We start from the raw sequence: 17,689 nt of genomic DNA, 5'->3' as shown, positions 1-17,689 counted from the left end.
TCTCTTACCCGACAGGTCAGCGTGCAGCCACATTATGCAGGGCCGTTGAAAGCGCAGAGCTCCTCCAAGGGGTCCTCCCCCTTCCTCCTGGCGCTGCTGCTGTAGAAGTTTGCTGTGGGGAATTCCAACTTCCTCATAGACCTGCAGACTTCTGCTCAGAGAAAAACTGTGTGTTACTGAGTTATTGACACTGTTACAAGCATAAAGCCTTTGTCTCTTTAGGTCTGGATATAACTTTAACACAGTTCAAATGTTCCCACTTGTGGGGATTTCAAAACTAGGGGTCATAATTATAAGATAGTCACCAATAAATCTGATAGGGAATTCAGGAAAAACTTCTTCACCCAGAGAATGGTTAGAATCTAGTGCTTGCTACACAGGGAGTACCTAAAGCAAATGGAATAGGTGCGTTTAAGGGGAAGCTAAATAAACACATGGAGAGAGAGAGGAATAGGATATGTTGATAGGGTGAGACAATGTAAGGTGGGAACAGGCTCATATGGAGCATAAATGCCGACACAGACTAGATTGTCCGAACAACCTATTTCTGTGCTGTATTGGTAACTGTGAGGAGGATCGTGTAGAACTTCAAAAAAATATAGATAGGCTGGTGGAATGGGTGACACGTGGCAGATGAAATTTAGCAAGAGAGGTGTGAAGTTATTCACTTTGATAGGGAGAAGGAGGAGAGACAATATAAAGGTTACAATTCTAAATCTGGTGCAGGAGCAGAGGGGCCATGGACAAATGTACACAAATCATTGAAGATGACAGGACAAGTTGAGAAGGTGCTGAATAAAGCATACGGGATCCTGTGCTTTATAAAGAGGAGCACAAAGTACAAAAGAAGTTAGTTATATTAAACCTTTATAAAACACTGGTTTGGCCTCAACTGGAGCATTGTGTCTAATTCTGGGTATTGCACTTTAGGAAGAATGTGAAGGCTTTAGACAGGGTGAAGAAAAGATTTACAAGAATGGTTCCAGGGATGAGGGACTCCAGTTACACGGATAGATTGACAAAGTTGGGGTTCTTCTCTTTAAAGAGAAGGTTGAAAGGAGATTTGATTGAGGTATTCAAAATCATGAGAGGTCTGAACAAAGTAGAGAGGGAGAAATTATTCCATTGGTGGAAGTGTTGAGAAGCAGGGAACACTGATTTAAAGTGAAGGGCAAAAGAACCAGAGGCGACATAGGGTTAAAATATATATACACATGGCTAAAAATTACTATTATCATAACTTTTAACAAATTCCCAAACTAATCTCCATTAAGGCAACAGCAACCCATAGACTTAACCAGACACCAGGCAAAGCATTTTCACCTTACGAGTTCAAAATGAGGTTCTTTTCACTGTGGAGCCGGTTGGAGGCTTGCAGCTGCCTTTTGATCTTACATTGCATCTGCCCGCACACCAGAAAACTGCTGAAGTTATACCCACCAGCCCCATTGAATGTTAATTCTCATTGTATCAACAACCTCTTTGAACTTCACCTTTTAACAATGAAACCCCTTTCATAATACCAATTTTATTAGTAATCTAAACATATTGCTTGGTAGCTGCTAGAAAGGTGTCAATTTTCACCCCACTTCTTGAATGCTCTATTCAAAATGCACGCTATCTCTCTTCCATATCAAAACTAGTACCCATCAAAGCACACAGACTAACTGGCTTTAATCCAATTCAGGCATACCCATAGACTAAACCTTTATTTTAAAAGAAAAATATTTTCTAAAATATTATATATATTAATAACGCTTCATGGCACCACTGAATACGCTGTAAACATTCCGTGATTCTAAATTCTACATACTTATATGTAAAATGGGCTTTTCTCTTAGTTTTTAAGATCACACCTACAGGAGCCAGGATACTACCTTTGACCTTGTATAGGCTAGGGATAATCAGCTGCTGACAGCAAGATTCAAGATCTTGAGTAAAGTAATACTTTGACTACAATTTACAGCTCAGCCACATATATCAGCTTTCTCACTGGATTTAAAATGTTCACTTTAACGTTCCTATAATACCATTTTTAATCTTATAGAAATACTCAGGGACTGCACCACTTACATGCGTCAAAATACCATTGCATCAGCTCTTGTCCCAGTGTCAGAGGGTTGTGAGTTCAAGCCCTACTGCAAGAGATGAGTCCCAAAAACTTGCAATTGCAGAAGTAGAACCAACAGACATGCTCCAAATGAGCAAAATGTAATTATAGACCGATTGGAGGAAATGCTTCACATAAAAGTGGTCATATGTTGGACTGTTGGATGGAGCAGAGGTGCCAAGTACCTTGGAACTATTTAAGAAATAATTAACAGATGGTGTGGGGATTGTTATTTGGGACCTTGCCTTGCACAGATGGTTGGCCATATTTGCCTACATTACGCTTTAAAATTAATAGGTTGTGAAGCACTTTGCGTCCTCATGAACAGATGAAAGGTGCTATATAAAAGCAAGCTTTTCCTTTCTATTGTTAGCTTGATATTTATTTGATAGTTTGAAATTCAGAAAGGATAAACATAGAAACGTTTTGGACAGGAGACCACTGGTCGAGCAGGCCAGCAGGGAGGTGGGGAAGAGTTCAGATAGGAGGGAATGGGGTAAGAGAATACAGTCAATGATATCGTGGAGTTAAACCTGCATTGGAATTCAGCAGATGACTGCCAAATTTCATTTAATTCTGACAAATATAATGTATATTGGGCAAAAATATGAGTGTTGTAGGTGCACAGTGAAGAGAGCATAATTAAGAGAGGACGAGAATTTGAAAAAGTTTGAACAATAGATTTTTCACTTCCACTGTTAGATGACATGAGGAACCAATAAGAAATCGAACAGTGGGACTTGTAACAAGAGGAGTGGACGATGAGGCTGAGTTTTACAATTCTCTGGCCAGACTTCACCTGGACTATTGCACTCAATTCTGGCTGCCAAGTTTCCATCAGGGTATACATTCACTAGAGTGCACAGGAAAACAAGAGGAGTGATCCCACATGTAAAAGGGACAAACAAGCTGAATTATAGCAGATAAAATTCAATACAGATAAGTCGTACATGCTGGTCGAAAACATGGGGAATATTTCTAATGAATGGTGTGGAGCTAGTGAGGGAAGGGGCTGAAAGGGGTTGGGAGTGATAAGCAATCCAGTCATTGCAAAGCAGCCAATATTGAGCAGTTATATTGCCAAATCAGAGAGTATGGTGTGGATAGTGTGAACTGTGCACAATTCTGGTCTCCATATCATAAAAAGAACCTAGTGGCACTGAATAAGATACAAAAAAAATTACAAGTTTGATAACAGAAGCGAAAAGTAATAACCATCAGGAAAGAGTAAACAGGCACAGAAAAGAGAAAGCTGAGGGTTGACCCAATGGAGGTCTTTAAAATGAATGTGGAACTTGTTAACACAAAGGAGTGGTTGAGGTAAATAACACAAATGCATTTAAAGAGAAACCAGATAAGTATTGAGTGACAAGGGAATAGGAGCTAATGTTGATAGGGTGAGACGAAGAGAGGTGGGAAGAGGCTTATGGCTGCATAAACACTGGCATGGATAAGTTGGGCCAAATAGCCTGTTTTGGTGCTGTAAATTCCATGTAGTTTAGTACCTCTAACACTGTTGAGCATTCAGTGCAGACTGGGATCTCCACTCTCCACTCAGGCTGATTCTCAAGCAACAGATGTCCCCGTAAATCATTCTTTTAAGAGCCCAGATAATAGTCATCACAAGGAAGCCACTTCCTTTCTGTAGGGTTCCTGCTCTTACAAATACATTGCTGCTTTTGGTAAATCTGTAAGTCACAGACTCTTTGCTATTCTGCTGCTGAACAAAGAGAGGGAGAGAAACTTAAACAGCTTCTTAAAGCTGTACTGTACCTGTTATCCACACCGGTTTGTCCAGGGAACAGTTAGCGCACTGATCCAAAAGGAGCTACAAGTGATTTTATAGACAGAAATAGCTTTGTATTTGCTGGTCCTGGAGAAGCAGCAGCGGAGGAAGCATGGCAAACGGATGTCTTTACACCTACATAATGTTCCATTTGGGTTCCAGGCTTTATACCCAGCGACCTTGAAGAACGGTCATATATGCCCAAGGTGGGACGGTGTGTGATTTGGAGTGGAACTTGGAGATGCATGGTTTTCCCATGCATCTGACACTTTTGTCCTAGTGCAGCTTCTGGGTACATCTTGGACATAACATGTGAAACTTCCAGCTTTGCTGAAATGTTAGACAGCAGGCTGGCCCAGACACTGTGCCAAAATGAGTGAATTTTCCAGCCGTCCACAGGACCCTGACATCAGATCCAAGGTGGACCTGAGTCCGCCCATATTGTCAGCAACCACTTAATTGACTCCCGGCTCCCGAGACTGCAGGCCCAATCAGAGGACCCACAGCAATGTCAGGCAGGCAGGCCCCACATGCAGCACTTGGCTGCCTGCACACAAGTGATCAATTAAAGGGACCCGGATTGGGGGAAACTCCTCTGCAGGACTATTAATGGTCAGGGTGGCAGCCTTTCAGCCATGAGGCCTGTCACTGGAGCATAGAACCTTCATCTCCTGTGGCCTTGGGTCTGCCGCTGGGTGGGCTGCCTCGATTAAGCTGGTGGCCTCTGCCCATGATGTTGATAAAATGCACAATCTCATCACAAAGTGGCCTGAGCGGGGCCTTAGTTGCACAAATTTGCTGCCTGCCTCTGTGGATTGGAGCAGGAATGCGTCAGGGAGCCGTCCCGATGTGGCTCTCTCTATTTTTCTGGCCACCAACCTCCATGAGGTTGGGAGTATTCAGACCAATGTCTGGAGTTGGTCTTTAACCCACGTGGAGATGCAGCTGATTCATGACCACAAAGAGGAAATTATGAACATGAATAATCTCCACCTCCAAAGTCTCCCTTGATCCAACAGTGCTAGTCGCTCAAACATCGGCTGAACATCTTCCATGAGCACTTTACAGCCAACTGAGTACCTTTAGGTTTAGTTACTCTTGTAATGTAGGAAATGCTCACTTGTGTACAGTAAAATTCCACAAACATCAACGTGATGACCAGGTTCTTTAGTAACATTGGTTGAAGGATTAGTGACCAGGCTATCAAGAGGAACTCCCTAGTTCTCCGTGGTGCACTCGAGAGTGGGCACGTCTGACAGTGCAGTACTTCCCCTGTACTCACTGGAGTGTCAGCCTGGTTTATGTGCTTAAGTCTCTAGAATGGGACTTGAACCCTCAACAATGCTACCAAGTGAGCCGCAGCTGACACTCCCATCTGCTACCATGCAGTTTGTGCATCTCTCAGTGTCAACTCCAGTACAGAGGACCTGACTTAGGTAAAGACAAGCAGCAAGAATACAGCATGTGGACCACATTGAATTAGACAATCGTTATGTCAACTCCATCGGATGAAGGAGAGGTAATGATATTCATATAACTGTCACTCAGATTAAGCTGACCTTGCGACCTTGCGTTTATCATGTGGGTGTAATTTTTCTGCCATTTCAGGGTCAACCTCCACCAATCGTTTGTGGAGTTCTAGACAGTTGAGTTTTTCCAGTTCTTGCTTCCTGTTGGGTGATGATGTTCTACTCCCAGCCGCTCCATCTGTAGCAGAACAAACCTTCCCTTCCTACATGACAGAGCATAGCACCAATCAATGAAAGCAAGTATAATTTAATCTCCTGAAGAGAGAGTCAAAGACTGCTAGAAATTCAGGGCTGTAGTCAAACCATTCACGAGTTCAGCGGCATCAGTTGTTCCTATAAGTCATCTCACTTTCATCGGATTTCACTCACATTTCCCTCCATCTACTTGTACAACAGAATAACATGGGGAAATAACAGCAGCACTCTATTGTAGGCTGAACTGATGTGTATCTCTTCAATGGTACACAGTAATACCCAGGAAAAAGAGACTGATTGAGTAACTAAGCTGCTTTCATTTTTCAAATACACATAACATCTGAACATACAGAACAAAAGTAATGATCAGATTCACACTGGCTCAGCTGGAACTGTGTATATTTTGTGTTTATTTTTGAAGAGGTAACAGAGAGGGTTGATGAGGGCAATGCTGTTGACATGGTGTATATGGACTTCCAAAACGCTTGATATAGTGCCACACAACAGACTTGTGAGCAAAGTTATAGCTGATGGAATAAAAAGGACAACAGCAACATGGATATGAAATTGGCTGAGTGACAGGAAACAGAGTAGTGGTTAATGGATGTTTTTTTGGATTGGAGGAAGGTTTGTGGTGGAGTTCCCTAGGGGTCAGTTCCCTTGCTTTTCCTGATATATATTAATGACCTAGGACATGGAGAGTCAATATAAAATAAAGGATACAACTCTAAAGGGGGTGCAGGAGCAGAGGGACCTGGGTGTATATGTGCATAAATCATTGAAGGTGGCAGGACAGTTTGGGAGAGCAGTTAATAAAGCATACAGTATCTTAGGCTTTACTAATAGGGACATAGAGTACAAGAGCAAGGAAATTATGTTGAATTTGTATAAGTCACCAGCTTAGCCTCAGCTGGAGTACTGAGCCCAGTTCTGGGTGACACACTTTAGGAAGTATGTGAGGGTAACAGAGAAAGTACAGAAAAGATTCACGAAAATGGTTCCAGGGATGAGGAACTTCAGTTATGAAGATAGATTGGAGAAGTTAGGACTGTTTTCTTTAGAGAGAAGGTTGACAGCAGATTTGATAGAGTTATTCAAATCATGAGGGATCTGGACGAGTAGATAGGGAGAAACTGTTCCCACTCATGAAAGAATCAAGAATGAGAGGACACAGGTTTAAATTAGTAAAAGAAGCAAAAATGTGACATGAGGAGAAACTTTTTCACACAGCGAGTGGTCAGGGTTTGGAATGCACTGCCTGATAGTGTAATGAAGGCAGGTTCAATTGAAGTATTCAAAAGGGAATTGGACTGTTATCTGAAAAGGAAGAATGTGCAGCGTTATGGGGAGAAGACGGGGGGGAATGGTACTAGGTGAGTTGCTCATTCAGACAGCTGGTGCAGACATGATGGGCCAAATGGCCTCCTTCTGCGCTGTAACAATTCTATGTTTCTGCATAATACAAAATAATGAAAGTACTACACTCCCTGTAAGTCATTTAACTTAACTGATAGAATTGCATTCTGCTCTTCAGCCTACAGCATATTATCACCCTGAAATCTTTCATTTTGACAGAGGGTTGAGTCTCCCCTGCCATTATATGGTACAATACTCAGTGACCAGTCATCTCCCTACCCCAATCTGTGATACAATACCTAATGACCCACTCTTCCCATGATACAATGCTCAGCGAAGCTTTCTGTTGATTTGTGGCTGATGAGCCACTTTACAAAGCTCAGTGAGACTCTCCCCTGTACCTTTGTGTCCACCAGTACTTTCCAAAGCAGTGATTCGATGTAGTAATTGGTTCCTCCCACGATAATTGGGATCTTCTGTCTGTCAATAATATCTTGAATGTGTGAAGTTAATGAAAAATTCATTTGTTTAATGTTGGAAGATTGCATTCAATCTGAACATTAAAATACAGAGTACGATCTCTTGCCAGGCCAAGTAACACTGCACAATAGGAGCAAAGAGCGCAGGATTGTAACATTAAAAATAAACCAAGTCTGGGAAGAATCAGATACTGTTGGTAATACTTGCATCCGAGTCAAAAGGTCATGGGATTCAAGCCTCAAACCAGAGACTCCACTGCAGTACTGAGGGAGTATTGCACTGTCAAAGTTGCCATCTTTTAGATCAAAATCTGAGACTCCTTCTGCCAAAAGGCTTTACTCATCCAAACTGATCCTGTGAGTCAGCACTTCAAAAGAAAACTAGCAACAAACCACAAGCCAACATTATCCCAGCAATCACATCATCAGTAAAAACCAAAGCCAACAAGTCAGGGCAGTGTCTCCAATCTTAGCATCAAAACTGATCACAGACATAGTGAACTGATATCATCTCACCTCACATTATGTCACTAGTTCCTGATCTCACAATCTGTAAAACTTTTATGTTTGTTTATAGCCATGAATAAATCATAATTGGGCCCACCCTCCTCTGCTAAGACTGCTCACTATTCCCAGGCCATACTGGAATGCAAAGATAATGCCCAACTTGAATTCTCCACGACTGACCATCTTCTTAGACCATCTCCCCGCCTCCTCTATCCCCACCAGTAAGTGCGTGCGAGTAGCTCATGGAGTTTCTCATCGCTAAGGTTGAGACCATCAGTTCAGTTGCCTCTGCAGTTTCCCTCTCTACCCCGAGCCCACCATGTTTAACTTCTCCCAAGTTTCACCCCTGTCCTAGCTTTGAACTAGCACCGTTCTCTAGTTTCTCTCCTGTCTCCTGTTTTGTGCCTTTTCCAAGTTCATCTTGTCCATAAGACCAACCTCCTGCTCCATTGATGCTACTACCAAGCTGCTGACCACTAAACTTTCCTTCCTGGTGCCAATGTTAACTGATGTTGTTAGCAGTTCCCTCTCCTTAACCATTATAATCTCCCAGCATCATCCCCCCCCCTCAAAAAAACCCTTGTGTCCTCTGTCTTGATGAACTACCATCCCATCTCCAATCTCCTTTTCCTTGCCACATTCTTGAACACATTGTCATCTTCCAAATTCCTGCTCATCCTTCCTGCAACTCCATGAGTGAATTCCTCCAGATTTCTGTCTCTATCATAGTTCTGAGATGAGCCTTATCAAAGTCACAAATTACATCCTATGATGGTGACAAACTAACCCTAACCCTTCTTAACTTCGCCGCAGTTTTTTTTGACACAGTTGACCACACCGTTGCCCTTTAATGCCTCTCCTCCTCAGCTTGCTGATGATATACAGCAAGTTGCAATGTAAGTTGTGAAGATACAAAGAGGCTGCTGAGACAGGTTAAGCGGGTGGGCAACAAGGTAGCAGGAGTGGGTGAGTGTGAGATTATTTACTTCAGTAGACAAGAAAAGCAGAATATTTTTAAAAGACATGAAACTTCTAAATGTTGATGCTCAAAAAGGCTTGGGTGTACTCGTACAAGGAATACAAAAAATGAGCATGCAAGTGCAGAAAGCAATTGGAAAGACAAATGGCATGTTGATTGCAAGGGAATTGGAATACAAGAATAAGGAAGTCTTGCGACAATTGTACCGGGCTTTCATAAGATCACACCTGGAGTATTTGGTGCAGTTTTGGTCACCATACCTAAAGGAAGGATATACTTTTATTAGAGGCAGCACAGCAAAGATTTACTCGATTGGTTCCTGGGTTGAGAGGCTGTCCTATTTTGAAAGGCTGAGTAAATTGGGTCTATACTCTCCAGAGTTTAGAAGAATGAGAGGTGATCTTATTGAAACATTTAAGATTCTGATGGGGCTTGACAGAGTAGACCCTGAGATGTTGTTTCCCCTTGCTGGGGAATCTAGAACAAGGGGCCAAAGTCTCAGGATAAGGGGCCGATCATTTAGGACTGAGATAGGAGGGTTGTGAATCTTTGGAACTCGTCTACCCCAGAAGGTTTTGGATGCTCCACTGTTGAACATATTTAAGGCTGAGACAGAAAGGTTCTTGGTCTCTCAGGGGATGAACGAATATGGGGAGTGGGTTGGAAAGTGGAGTTGAAGCAGAAGATCAACCATGATTGTATTAAACGGTGCAGCAGGCTTGAAGGCCATATGGTCTACTCCAGCTCCTACTTCTTATGTTCTCTGCTGTCCAAGTGGGTGGGACTATCCTCGCCTGGTTCCATTCTCGTCTATCCAGTCAAGGCCAGAGGCCTGGAATTGGTTCTCTTCCTGCTCTTGCGCCATTGCCTCTGGAGCGCCCCAGTGCTTTATCCTTAGCCCCTCCTATTTCTCTGCTACCCCTCACTGACATCATCTGAAGACAGATGACATCCCACATGTACAGAAACACCCAGTGCTACCTCACCACCTCTCTTGACACTCCACTGTCTCAATTTGTCATGGTGCTTGTGAGACATCCATCATAAATGAGAGGAAATTTCCTCCAATTAAATATTAGGGAGAGCCAAACAATAGTTTTTAGACCCATCACAGACACTGTTCCCTAACCATCAACTTCATTCCTTTCCCTGACAACTGTCTGCAGACAGCTGAATCAGATTGTTCACAATGATGGTGTCATACTTTAGCCTGCTATGAGCTTCTAATCAAATATCTGCTCCATCACCCAGAAGGTCCACTTCTAACCCTGTAGCATCACTTGACTCCATCCCAGCCTCAGATTATCTCTTGAAACTCTCGTCCATGCCTTTGCTACCTCGAAACCTGACTTTTCCAATGCTTTAATCAGCCTCCCACCTTCCACTCCGCACAAACTTAAACTCATCCAAAACTCTGCTGGCCCCATTCAAAGTCGCACCAAATCCAGTTCACCCTTTGCCCCTGCGCTCACTGACAGAATTGGCCCCCAGTCAACCAATGCCTCAGTTTTAAGATTCCTATCCTTGCTTTTAAATTCCCTGTGGCCTCACCCCTCCCTATCTCTGTAGTCTCCTCCTGACCTGCAACCATCCAAGTTATCTGCATTCCTCCAATTCTGGTCTCTTGTACAACACCTGATTTTTCATCACTGGCAGCAATGCAGTCAGCGATTGAGGCCCTAAGCTCTGGAAATACCTCCAAAAACCTATCAGCCTGTCTACCTCTGTCTCCTCCTGTGAGAATTTCCATAAAACCTATCTCTCTGACAAAGCTTTTGGTCCCTGTCCTAATACCTCACATGGCTCGGTATCAAATTTGGTTGCAAACGTTTCAGTGAAGCAGCCATGGGTATTCAACTAGGATAAAGTTGTAGCATCAAAACACACATGGCCACCCCCCCACCCCGAATACAGACTGAAATCACCACCCCGAACACAAACTGAAATCACCACCCCGAATACAGACTGAAATCACCACCCAAACCCCACCCTGATACAGATGGAAATTTACCATCCCTACCCCCTGATACAGGTTGAAATCACCACCACTACCCCAATACAGACTGAAATCCCCCACCCCCGATACAGGCTGAAATCACGACACCAATCCCCGATAGACTTAAGTCACCACCCCTACCGCCTGATACAGACTGAAATCGCCACCCCTACCCCCAATACATATTGAAGTCAACATTCCTACCCCCGATACAGACTGTAATCACCACCCCTACCCTGCATAGATTGAAATCACCACCTCAACCCCAGATACAGGCTGAAATCTCCCCTGCCCCGATACAGATTGAAATCACCATGCCTGCCCACCTCGATACAGGCTGAAATCACCTTTCCTGGCCACCCCCAATACAGACTAAAATCACCATCCCTGCCCATCCCGATACAGACTGAAATCACCACCCCAGCCCCACCTTGATACAGACTGAAATCACAATTCCTGCCCACTCCGATACAGACCGAAATCACCACCCCCGAACCCCACCCTGATACAGACTGAAATCACCACCCCAACCCCACCCCGATACAGACGAAAATCACCACCCCCTAACCCCACTCCTCACCCCCTGCTGGTACAGACTGGAATCACCACCCCAAACCTACCCCGATACAGACTGAAATCACCATCCCTGCCCACCCCGATACAGACTGAAATCAACACCCTTACCCTGCATAGATTGAAATCACCACCTCAACCCCCGATACAGACTGAAATCACCACCTCTACCCTCCGATACAGACTGAAATCACCACCCCAACCCCATCCTGATACAGACTGAAATTACCACCCCAACCCCACCCCGATACAGACGGAAATTACCACCCCCAACCCCTCCCCCACCACCCCCAGCCGATGCAGACTGGAATCACCATCCCAAACCTAGCCCGATACAGACTGAAATCACCATCCCTGCCCACCCCGATACAGACTGAAATCACCATCCCTGCCCACCCCTGATACAGACTGAAATCCCCCTGCCCCCGATACAGACTGAAATCACCATTCCCGCCCACCCCCAATACAGACTGAAATCACCATTCCTGCCCACCCCGATATAGACTGAAATCACCATCCCTGTACACCCCGATACAGACTGAAATCACCACCCCTAACCCAACCCCGATATAGACTGAAATCACCACCCCGCCCAGCCTGATAGACTGAAATCACCACCTCAACCCCACCCCGATACAGACTGAAATCACCATTCCTGCCCACCCCGATACAGACTGAAATCACCATTCCTGCCCACCCCGATACAGACTGAAATCACCATCCCTGCCCACCCCTGATACAGACTGAAATCCCCCTGCCCCCGATACAGACTGAAATCACCATTCCCGCCCACCCCCAATACAGACTGAAATCACCATTCCTGCCCACCCCGATATAGACTGAAATCACCATCCCTGTACACCCCGATACAGACTGAAATCACCACCCCTAACCCAACCCCGATATAGACTGAAATCACCACCCCGCCCAGCCTGATAGACTGAAATCACCACCTCAACCCCACCCCGATACAGACTGAAATCACCATTCCTGCCCACCCCGATACAGACTGAAATCACCATTCCTGCCCACCCCGATACAGACTGAAATCACTACCCCCTAAACCCACCCCGATACAGACTGAAATCACCACCCCAACCCCACCCCGATACAGATGGAAATCACCACCCCCTAACCCCACACCGGTACAGACTGAAATCACCATTCCTGCCCAACCTGATACAGACTGAAATCACCACCCCAACCTGCATAGATTGAAATCACCACCTCAACCCCCGATAGAGACTGAAATCACCATCCCTGCCCACCCCGATATAGGCTGAAATCACCACCCCTATCCCCTGATACAGACTGAAATCACCATTCCCGCCCACCCCGATAGACTGAAATCAGCATCCCTGCCCACCCCGAGACTGAAATCACCACCCCTACCCCCCCCGATGTAGACTGATATCACCACCCCTACCCCCAATACAGACTGAAATCACCATTCCTGCCCACCCCGATACAGACTGAAATCACCATCCCTGCCCACCCCGATAGACTGAAATCACCATTCCTGCCCACCCCGATACTGACTGAAATCACCACCCCCAACCCCACCCCGATACAGACTGAAATCACCATTCCTGCCCACCCCGATACAGACTGAAATCGCCACTCTCTAACCCCACCCCGATAGACTGAAATCACCATTCCTGCCCACCCCGATACAGACTGAAATCACCACCCCCTAATCCCACCCCGATACAGACTGAAATCATCATCCCTGCCCACCCCGATATAGACTGAGATCACCATCCCTGCCCACTGCGATACAGACTGAAATCACCACCTCGAATACAGACTGAAATCACCACCCCGAATACAGACTGACATCACCACCCCGAATACAGACTGAAATCACCACCCCGAATACAGACTGAAATCACCACCCCGAATACAGATTGAAATCACCACCCAAACCCCACCTCGATACAGACGGAAATTTACCACCCCTACCCCCTGATACAGGTTGAAATCACCACCCCTACCCCAACACAGGCTGAAAACCCCTCGCCCTCAATACAGGCTGAAATCACCACCCCAATCCCCGATAGACTTAAGTCACCACCCCTACTGCCCAATACAGACTGAAATCGCCATCCCTACCCCCAATACAGATTGAAGTCAACATTCCTACCCCCGATACAGACTGTAATCATCACCCCTACCCTGCATAGATTGAAATCACCACCTCAACCCCCGATACAGACTGAAATCCCCCGCCCCGATATAGACTGAAGTCACCATTCCTGCCCACCGCGTTAAAGACTGAAATCACCACCCTCTACCCTCCTGATATAGACTGAAATCACCATTCCTGCCCACCCCGATACAGACTGAAATCACTATCCTTGCCCACCCCGATACAGACTGAAATCACTATCCTTGCCCACCCCGATACAGACTGAAATCACCACCCCCTACGCCCCCGATACAGACTGAAATCACCATCCCTACCCACCCCGATACAGACTGAAATCACCACCCCTACCCCCCAATAGACTGAAATCACCATTCCTGCCCACCCCGATACAGGCTGAAATCACAATCCCTGCCCACCCCGATACAGACTGAAATCACCATTCCTGCCCACCCCGATACAGACTGAAATCACCACCTCAACACCACCCCGATACAGACTGAAATCACCATTCCTGCCCACCCCGATACAGACTGAAATCACCACCCCCTAACCCCACCCTGGTACAGACTGAAATCACCATCCCTTCCCACCCCGATACAGACTGAAATCACCACCCCAACCCCACCCCAATACAGATGGAAATCACCACCCCCTAACCCCACACCGATACAGACTGAAGTCACCACCCCTTAACCCCACCTGATATAGATTGAAATCACCATCCCTTCCCCCCCCTCCTCCACGGATACTGACTGAAATCACCACCCCTACTCACCCAATTCAGACTGAATTCACCAACCTTGCCCACCCCGATACAGCCTGAAATCTCCACCCCCTAACCCCCCTCCCCACCCTCCAATACAGACTGGAATCACCACCCAACCCCACCCAGATACACACTGAAATCACCATCCCTGTCCACCCCAATACAGACTGAAATCACCACCCCTACCCCCTGATACAGACTGAAATCACCAGCCCTACTCACCCAATACAAACTAAATTCACCATTCCTGCCCATCCCGATACAGTCTGAAAACACCACTCCCTACCTCCCCCCCGGATACAGGCTGAAATCACCGCCCCTAACCCCGATACTGAAATCACGACCCCCAACCCTGATACAGACTGAAATCCACACCCCTACCCTCTCACAGAGACTGAAATCACCATCCTATGCCCCTGATACAGACTGAAATCACCATCCCTGCCCACCCCGATACAGACTGAAATCACCACCGCAACCTCCCCGCCCATTACATACTGATTACACACCCATTCATGATGAAAGGATATTACGGACAATGCCTTATTCCTGAAGTCCACAACAGAATAGGGGACGAGGGGATCCAGGAAGCTGATCATGTGATGAGTGCACAGTTGCTGCTCCTCACACGTCACTTTGTTTGTGATGATGTCCAAACCTTTGTAAACCTGTAATGTAAACATCGATATCAATATTGTTACTCGGGTCTATCTTGTTAGAACTTTGCTATTCCTCGCATCCAATATACAGCCTTCTTTAGAGAATCACACCCCTACAGAAGCACTGATTCATCAGCTGAGGGAGGGGCAGCATGTGGTAATCAGCAGGAGGTTTCCTTGCCTATGTCTGACCTGGTGCCATGAGACTTCATGGGGTCCGGAGTCAATGTTGAGGACTCCCAGGGCAACTCCCTCTTGACTGTATGCCACTGTGCCGCCACTTCTGCTGGGTCTATCCTGCCAGTGGGACAGAACATACCCAGGGTGATGGTGGTGTCTGGGACATTATCTGTAAGATATGATTCCCTGAGGATAACTATGTCAAGCTGTTGCTTGAGTAGTCTGTGAGACAGCACTCCCAATTTTGGCACTAGCCCCTAGGTGTTAGTTAGGAGGACTTTGCAGCGTCGACAATGCTGAGTTTGCCGTTATCGTTTCTGGTGCCTAGGTCGATGCTGGGTGATCCATCCGGTTTCAGATCTGATCAGGTCGGTGATAATGTTTAGTTTTGATCAGAGTAGTGATTGTGTTTAATTTCTGATCAGGTTGGCGATTGTGTTTTATTTCTGATCAGGTAGTGTTTAGTTCTGATTGGGTGGCTGACTGTTTAGTTTTGATCAGTTCAGTGGTAATGTTTAGTTGTAATCGGGCCAGTGGTAATGTTTAGTTTTGATTGGGTCAGTGGTAATGTTTAGTTTTGATTGGGTCAGTGGTAATGTTTAGTTTTGATCAGGTCAGTGGTAATGTTTAGTTTTGATCGGGTCGGTGGTAATGTTTAGTTTTGATCAGGTCGGTGGTAATGTTTAGTTTTGATGGGGTCGGTGGTAGTGTTTAGTTTTGATCGGGTCGGTGGTAATGTTTAGTTTTGATGGGGTCGGTGGTAATGTTTAGTTTTGATGGGGTCGGTGGTAATGTTTAGTTTTGATCAGGTCGGTGGTAATGTTTAGTTTTGATCAGGTCGGTGGTAATGTTTAGTTTTGATGGGGTCGGTGGTAGTGTTTAGTTTTGATGGGGTCGGTGGTAATGTTTAGTTTTGATGGGGTCGGTGGTAATGTTTAGTTTTGATCAGGTCGGTGGTAGTGTTTAGTTTTGATCAGGTCGGTGGTAGTGTTTAGTTTTGATCGGGTCGGTGGTAGTGTTTAGTTTTGATCGGGTCGGTGGTAGTGTTTAGTTTTGATCGGGTCGGTGGTAATGTTTAGTTTTGATCAGGTCGGTGGTAGTGTTTAGTTTTGATCAGGTCGGTGGTAGTGTTTAGTTTTGATCAGGTCGGTGGTAGTGTTTAGTTTTGATGGGGTCGGTGGTAGTGTTTAGTTTTGATCAGGTCGGTGGTAGTGTTTAGTTTTGATCAGGTCGGTGGTAGTGTTTAGTTTTGATGGGGTCGGTGGTAGTGTTTAGTTTTGATGGGGTCGGTGGTAGTGTTTAGTTTTGATCAGGTCGGTGGTAGTGTTTAGTTTTGATGGGGTCGGTGGTAGTGTTTAGTTTTGATGGGGTCGGTGGTAGTGTTTAGTTTTGATCAGGTCGGTGGTAGTGTTTAGTTTTGATGGGGTCGGTGGTAGTGTTTAGTTTGTTGAGGTTCAGTCCATTGGTGTCGGTGTGAATGAACCTGATTCCTAAATAAGGAGAGTTTTGGGGCTCCGGTTTCTTTGACGGGCTCGGAGATGGGATGTCCCAAAGATCCAGAAGTTTGACTAATGTTTAAAACTCAACCCAGCCCCCCACCCCGGGGCGGCCACAGGAGGGGGAGGGGGCAAGGCCCAAGCCCGGCTCTCGATCCCCGGTACCTGCATCGAGTCGGCGCTGACGATCTCCCCGGTGAAGCGCCGGCCCAGCTCGAGGGCCAGACGTGATTTCCCGCTGCCGGTGGCCCCGAGAATCACGACCAGAGGTCGAGGGAGCGACATAGCGGGAAAAGGTGAACAGGAATCACCGGAGGACAGGATACAGGGGGACACCTGGGGGTGTTACCGGATAAGCTGCCAACGCTGCGCATGCATATTTCTTGCTGATACCAGACTGGGTTTGCTGCCGCCATCTTTATAGGAGGCAAGGTGCAGCAGAGCGCGTGCGCGGCTGCCATCTTTATAAGGGGCAGGTGCAGCAGGGCGCGTGCGCGGATGCCATCTTTATAGGGGGCAGGTGCAGCAGGGCGCGTGCGCGGCTGCCATCTTTATAGGGGCAAGATGCAGCAGGGCGCATTCATTGTCATTACTGAGCATGTTGAGAATTTCCATCCTGGACTGACAGTGATGGATTTTGGAAACTCCTTTTACAGAGGGTTAGGAGAATTTGCAGACGGGAAGCCAAGATCTTTTCTTTGTGGGATATTTTACTGCAGTCATGTTGGTCAGTGACTGAAAACTCTATCTCACTATCCCAATAATCTAAGGGTCAGTGTTCCTGAGACTGTTCAGCTCCCTGTCCCAGATCTAACGGACACTGCAGTCATTCGCAAACTGTAGATCATTGTGGTAAGTTTAGTTGTGGTGTATTAATTTCAGTGCGGGTGTGATGCTTGGCACGTAGACTCCGCATCCCAAAGATTTGC

The 17,689-nt window shown here is 46.0% G+C and overlaps 1 protein-coding gene across 2 annotated transcripts in view; it reads right to left on the bottom strand.

Moving 5' to 3' along the window:
- trit1 (tRNA isopentenyltransferase 1) overlaps positions 1 to 17,188 on the bottom strand; it is a 59,252-nt gene extending 42,064 nt beyond the window's left edge. Inside the window, exons 1-5 of one of the 2 annotated variants that reach the window (XM_078566893.1) lie at positions 16,926 to 17,188; positions 14,956 to 15,093; positions 7,378 to 7,476; positions 5,456 to 5,628; positions 9 to 166 (exon numbers count right to left, since the gene is read on the bottom strand). In XM_078566893.1, the coding sequence (XP_078423019.1) occupies positions 9 to 166; positions 5,456 to 5,628; positions 7,378 to 7,476; positions 14,956 to 15,093; positions 16,926 to 17,045 (688 nt within the window). In that variant the 5' untranslated portion in view covers positions 17,046 to 17,188. The remainder of the gene's footprint in view (positions 1 to 8; positions 167 to 5,455; positions 5,629 to 7,377; positions 7,477 to 14,955; positions 15,094 to 16,925) is intronic. The other variant, XM_078566894.1, reaches the window with a different exon arrangement.
- Positions 17,189 to 17,689: the final 501 nt, after the last annotated feature.

The sequence above is a fragment of the Cetorhinus maximus genome, chromosome 21 (genome assembly GCF_964194155.1).
Source record: "Cetorhinus maximus chromosome 21, sCetMax3.hap1.1, whole genome shotgun sequence".
NCBI lineage: Eukaryota > Metazoa > Chordata > Chondrichthyes > Lamniformes > Cetorhinidae > Cetorhinus > Cetorhinus maximus.
The sequence above is the reverse complement of the archived record's forward strand: the minus strand, read 5'-3'. Positions and strand labels throughout refer to the sequence as shown.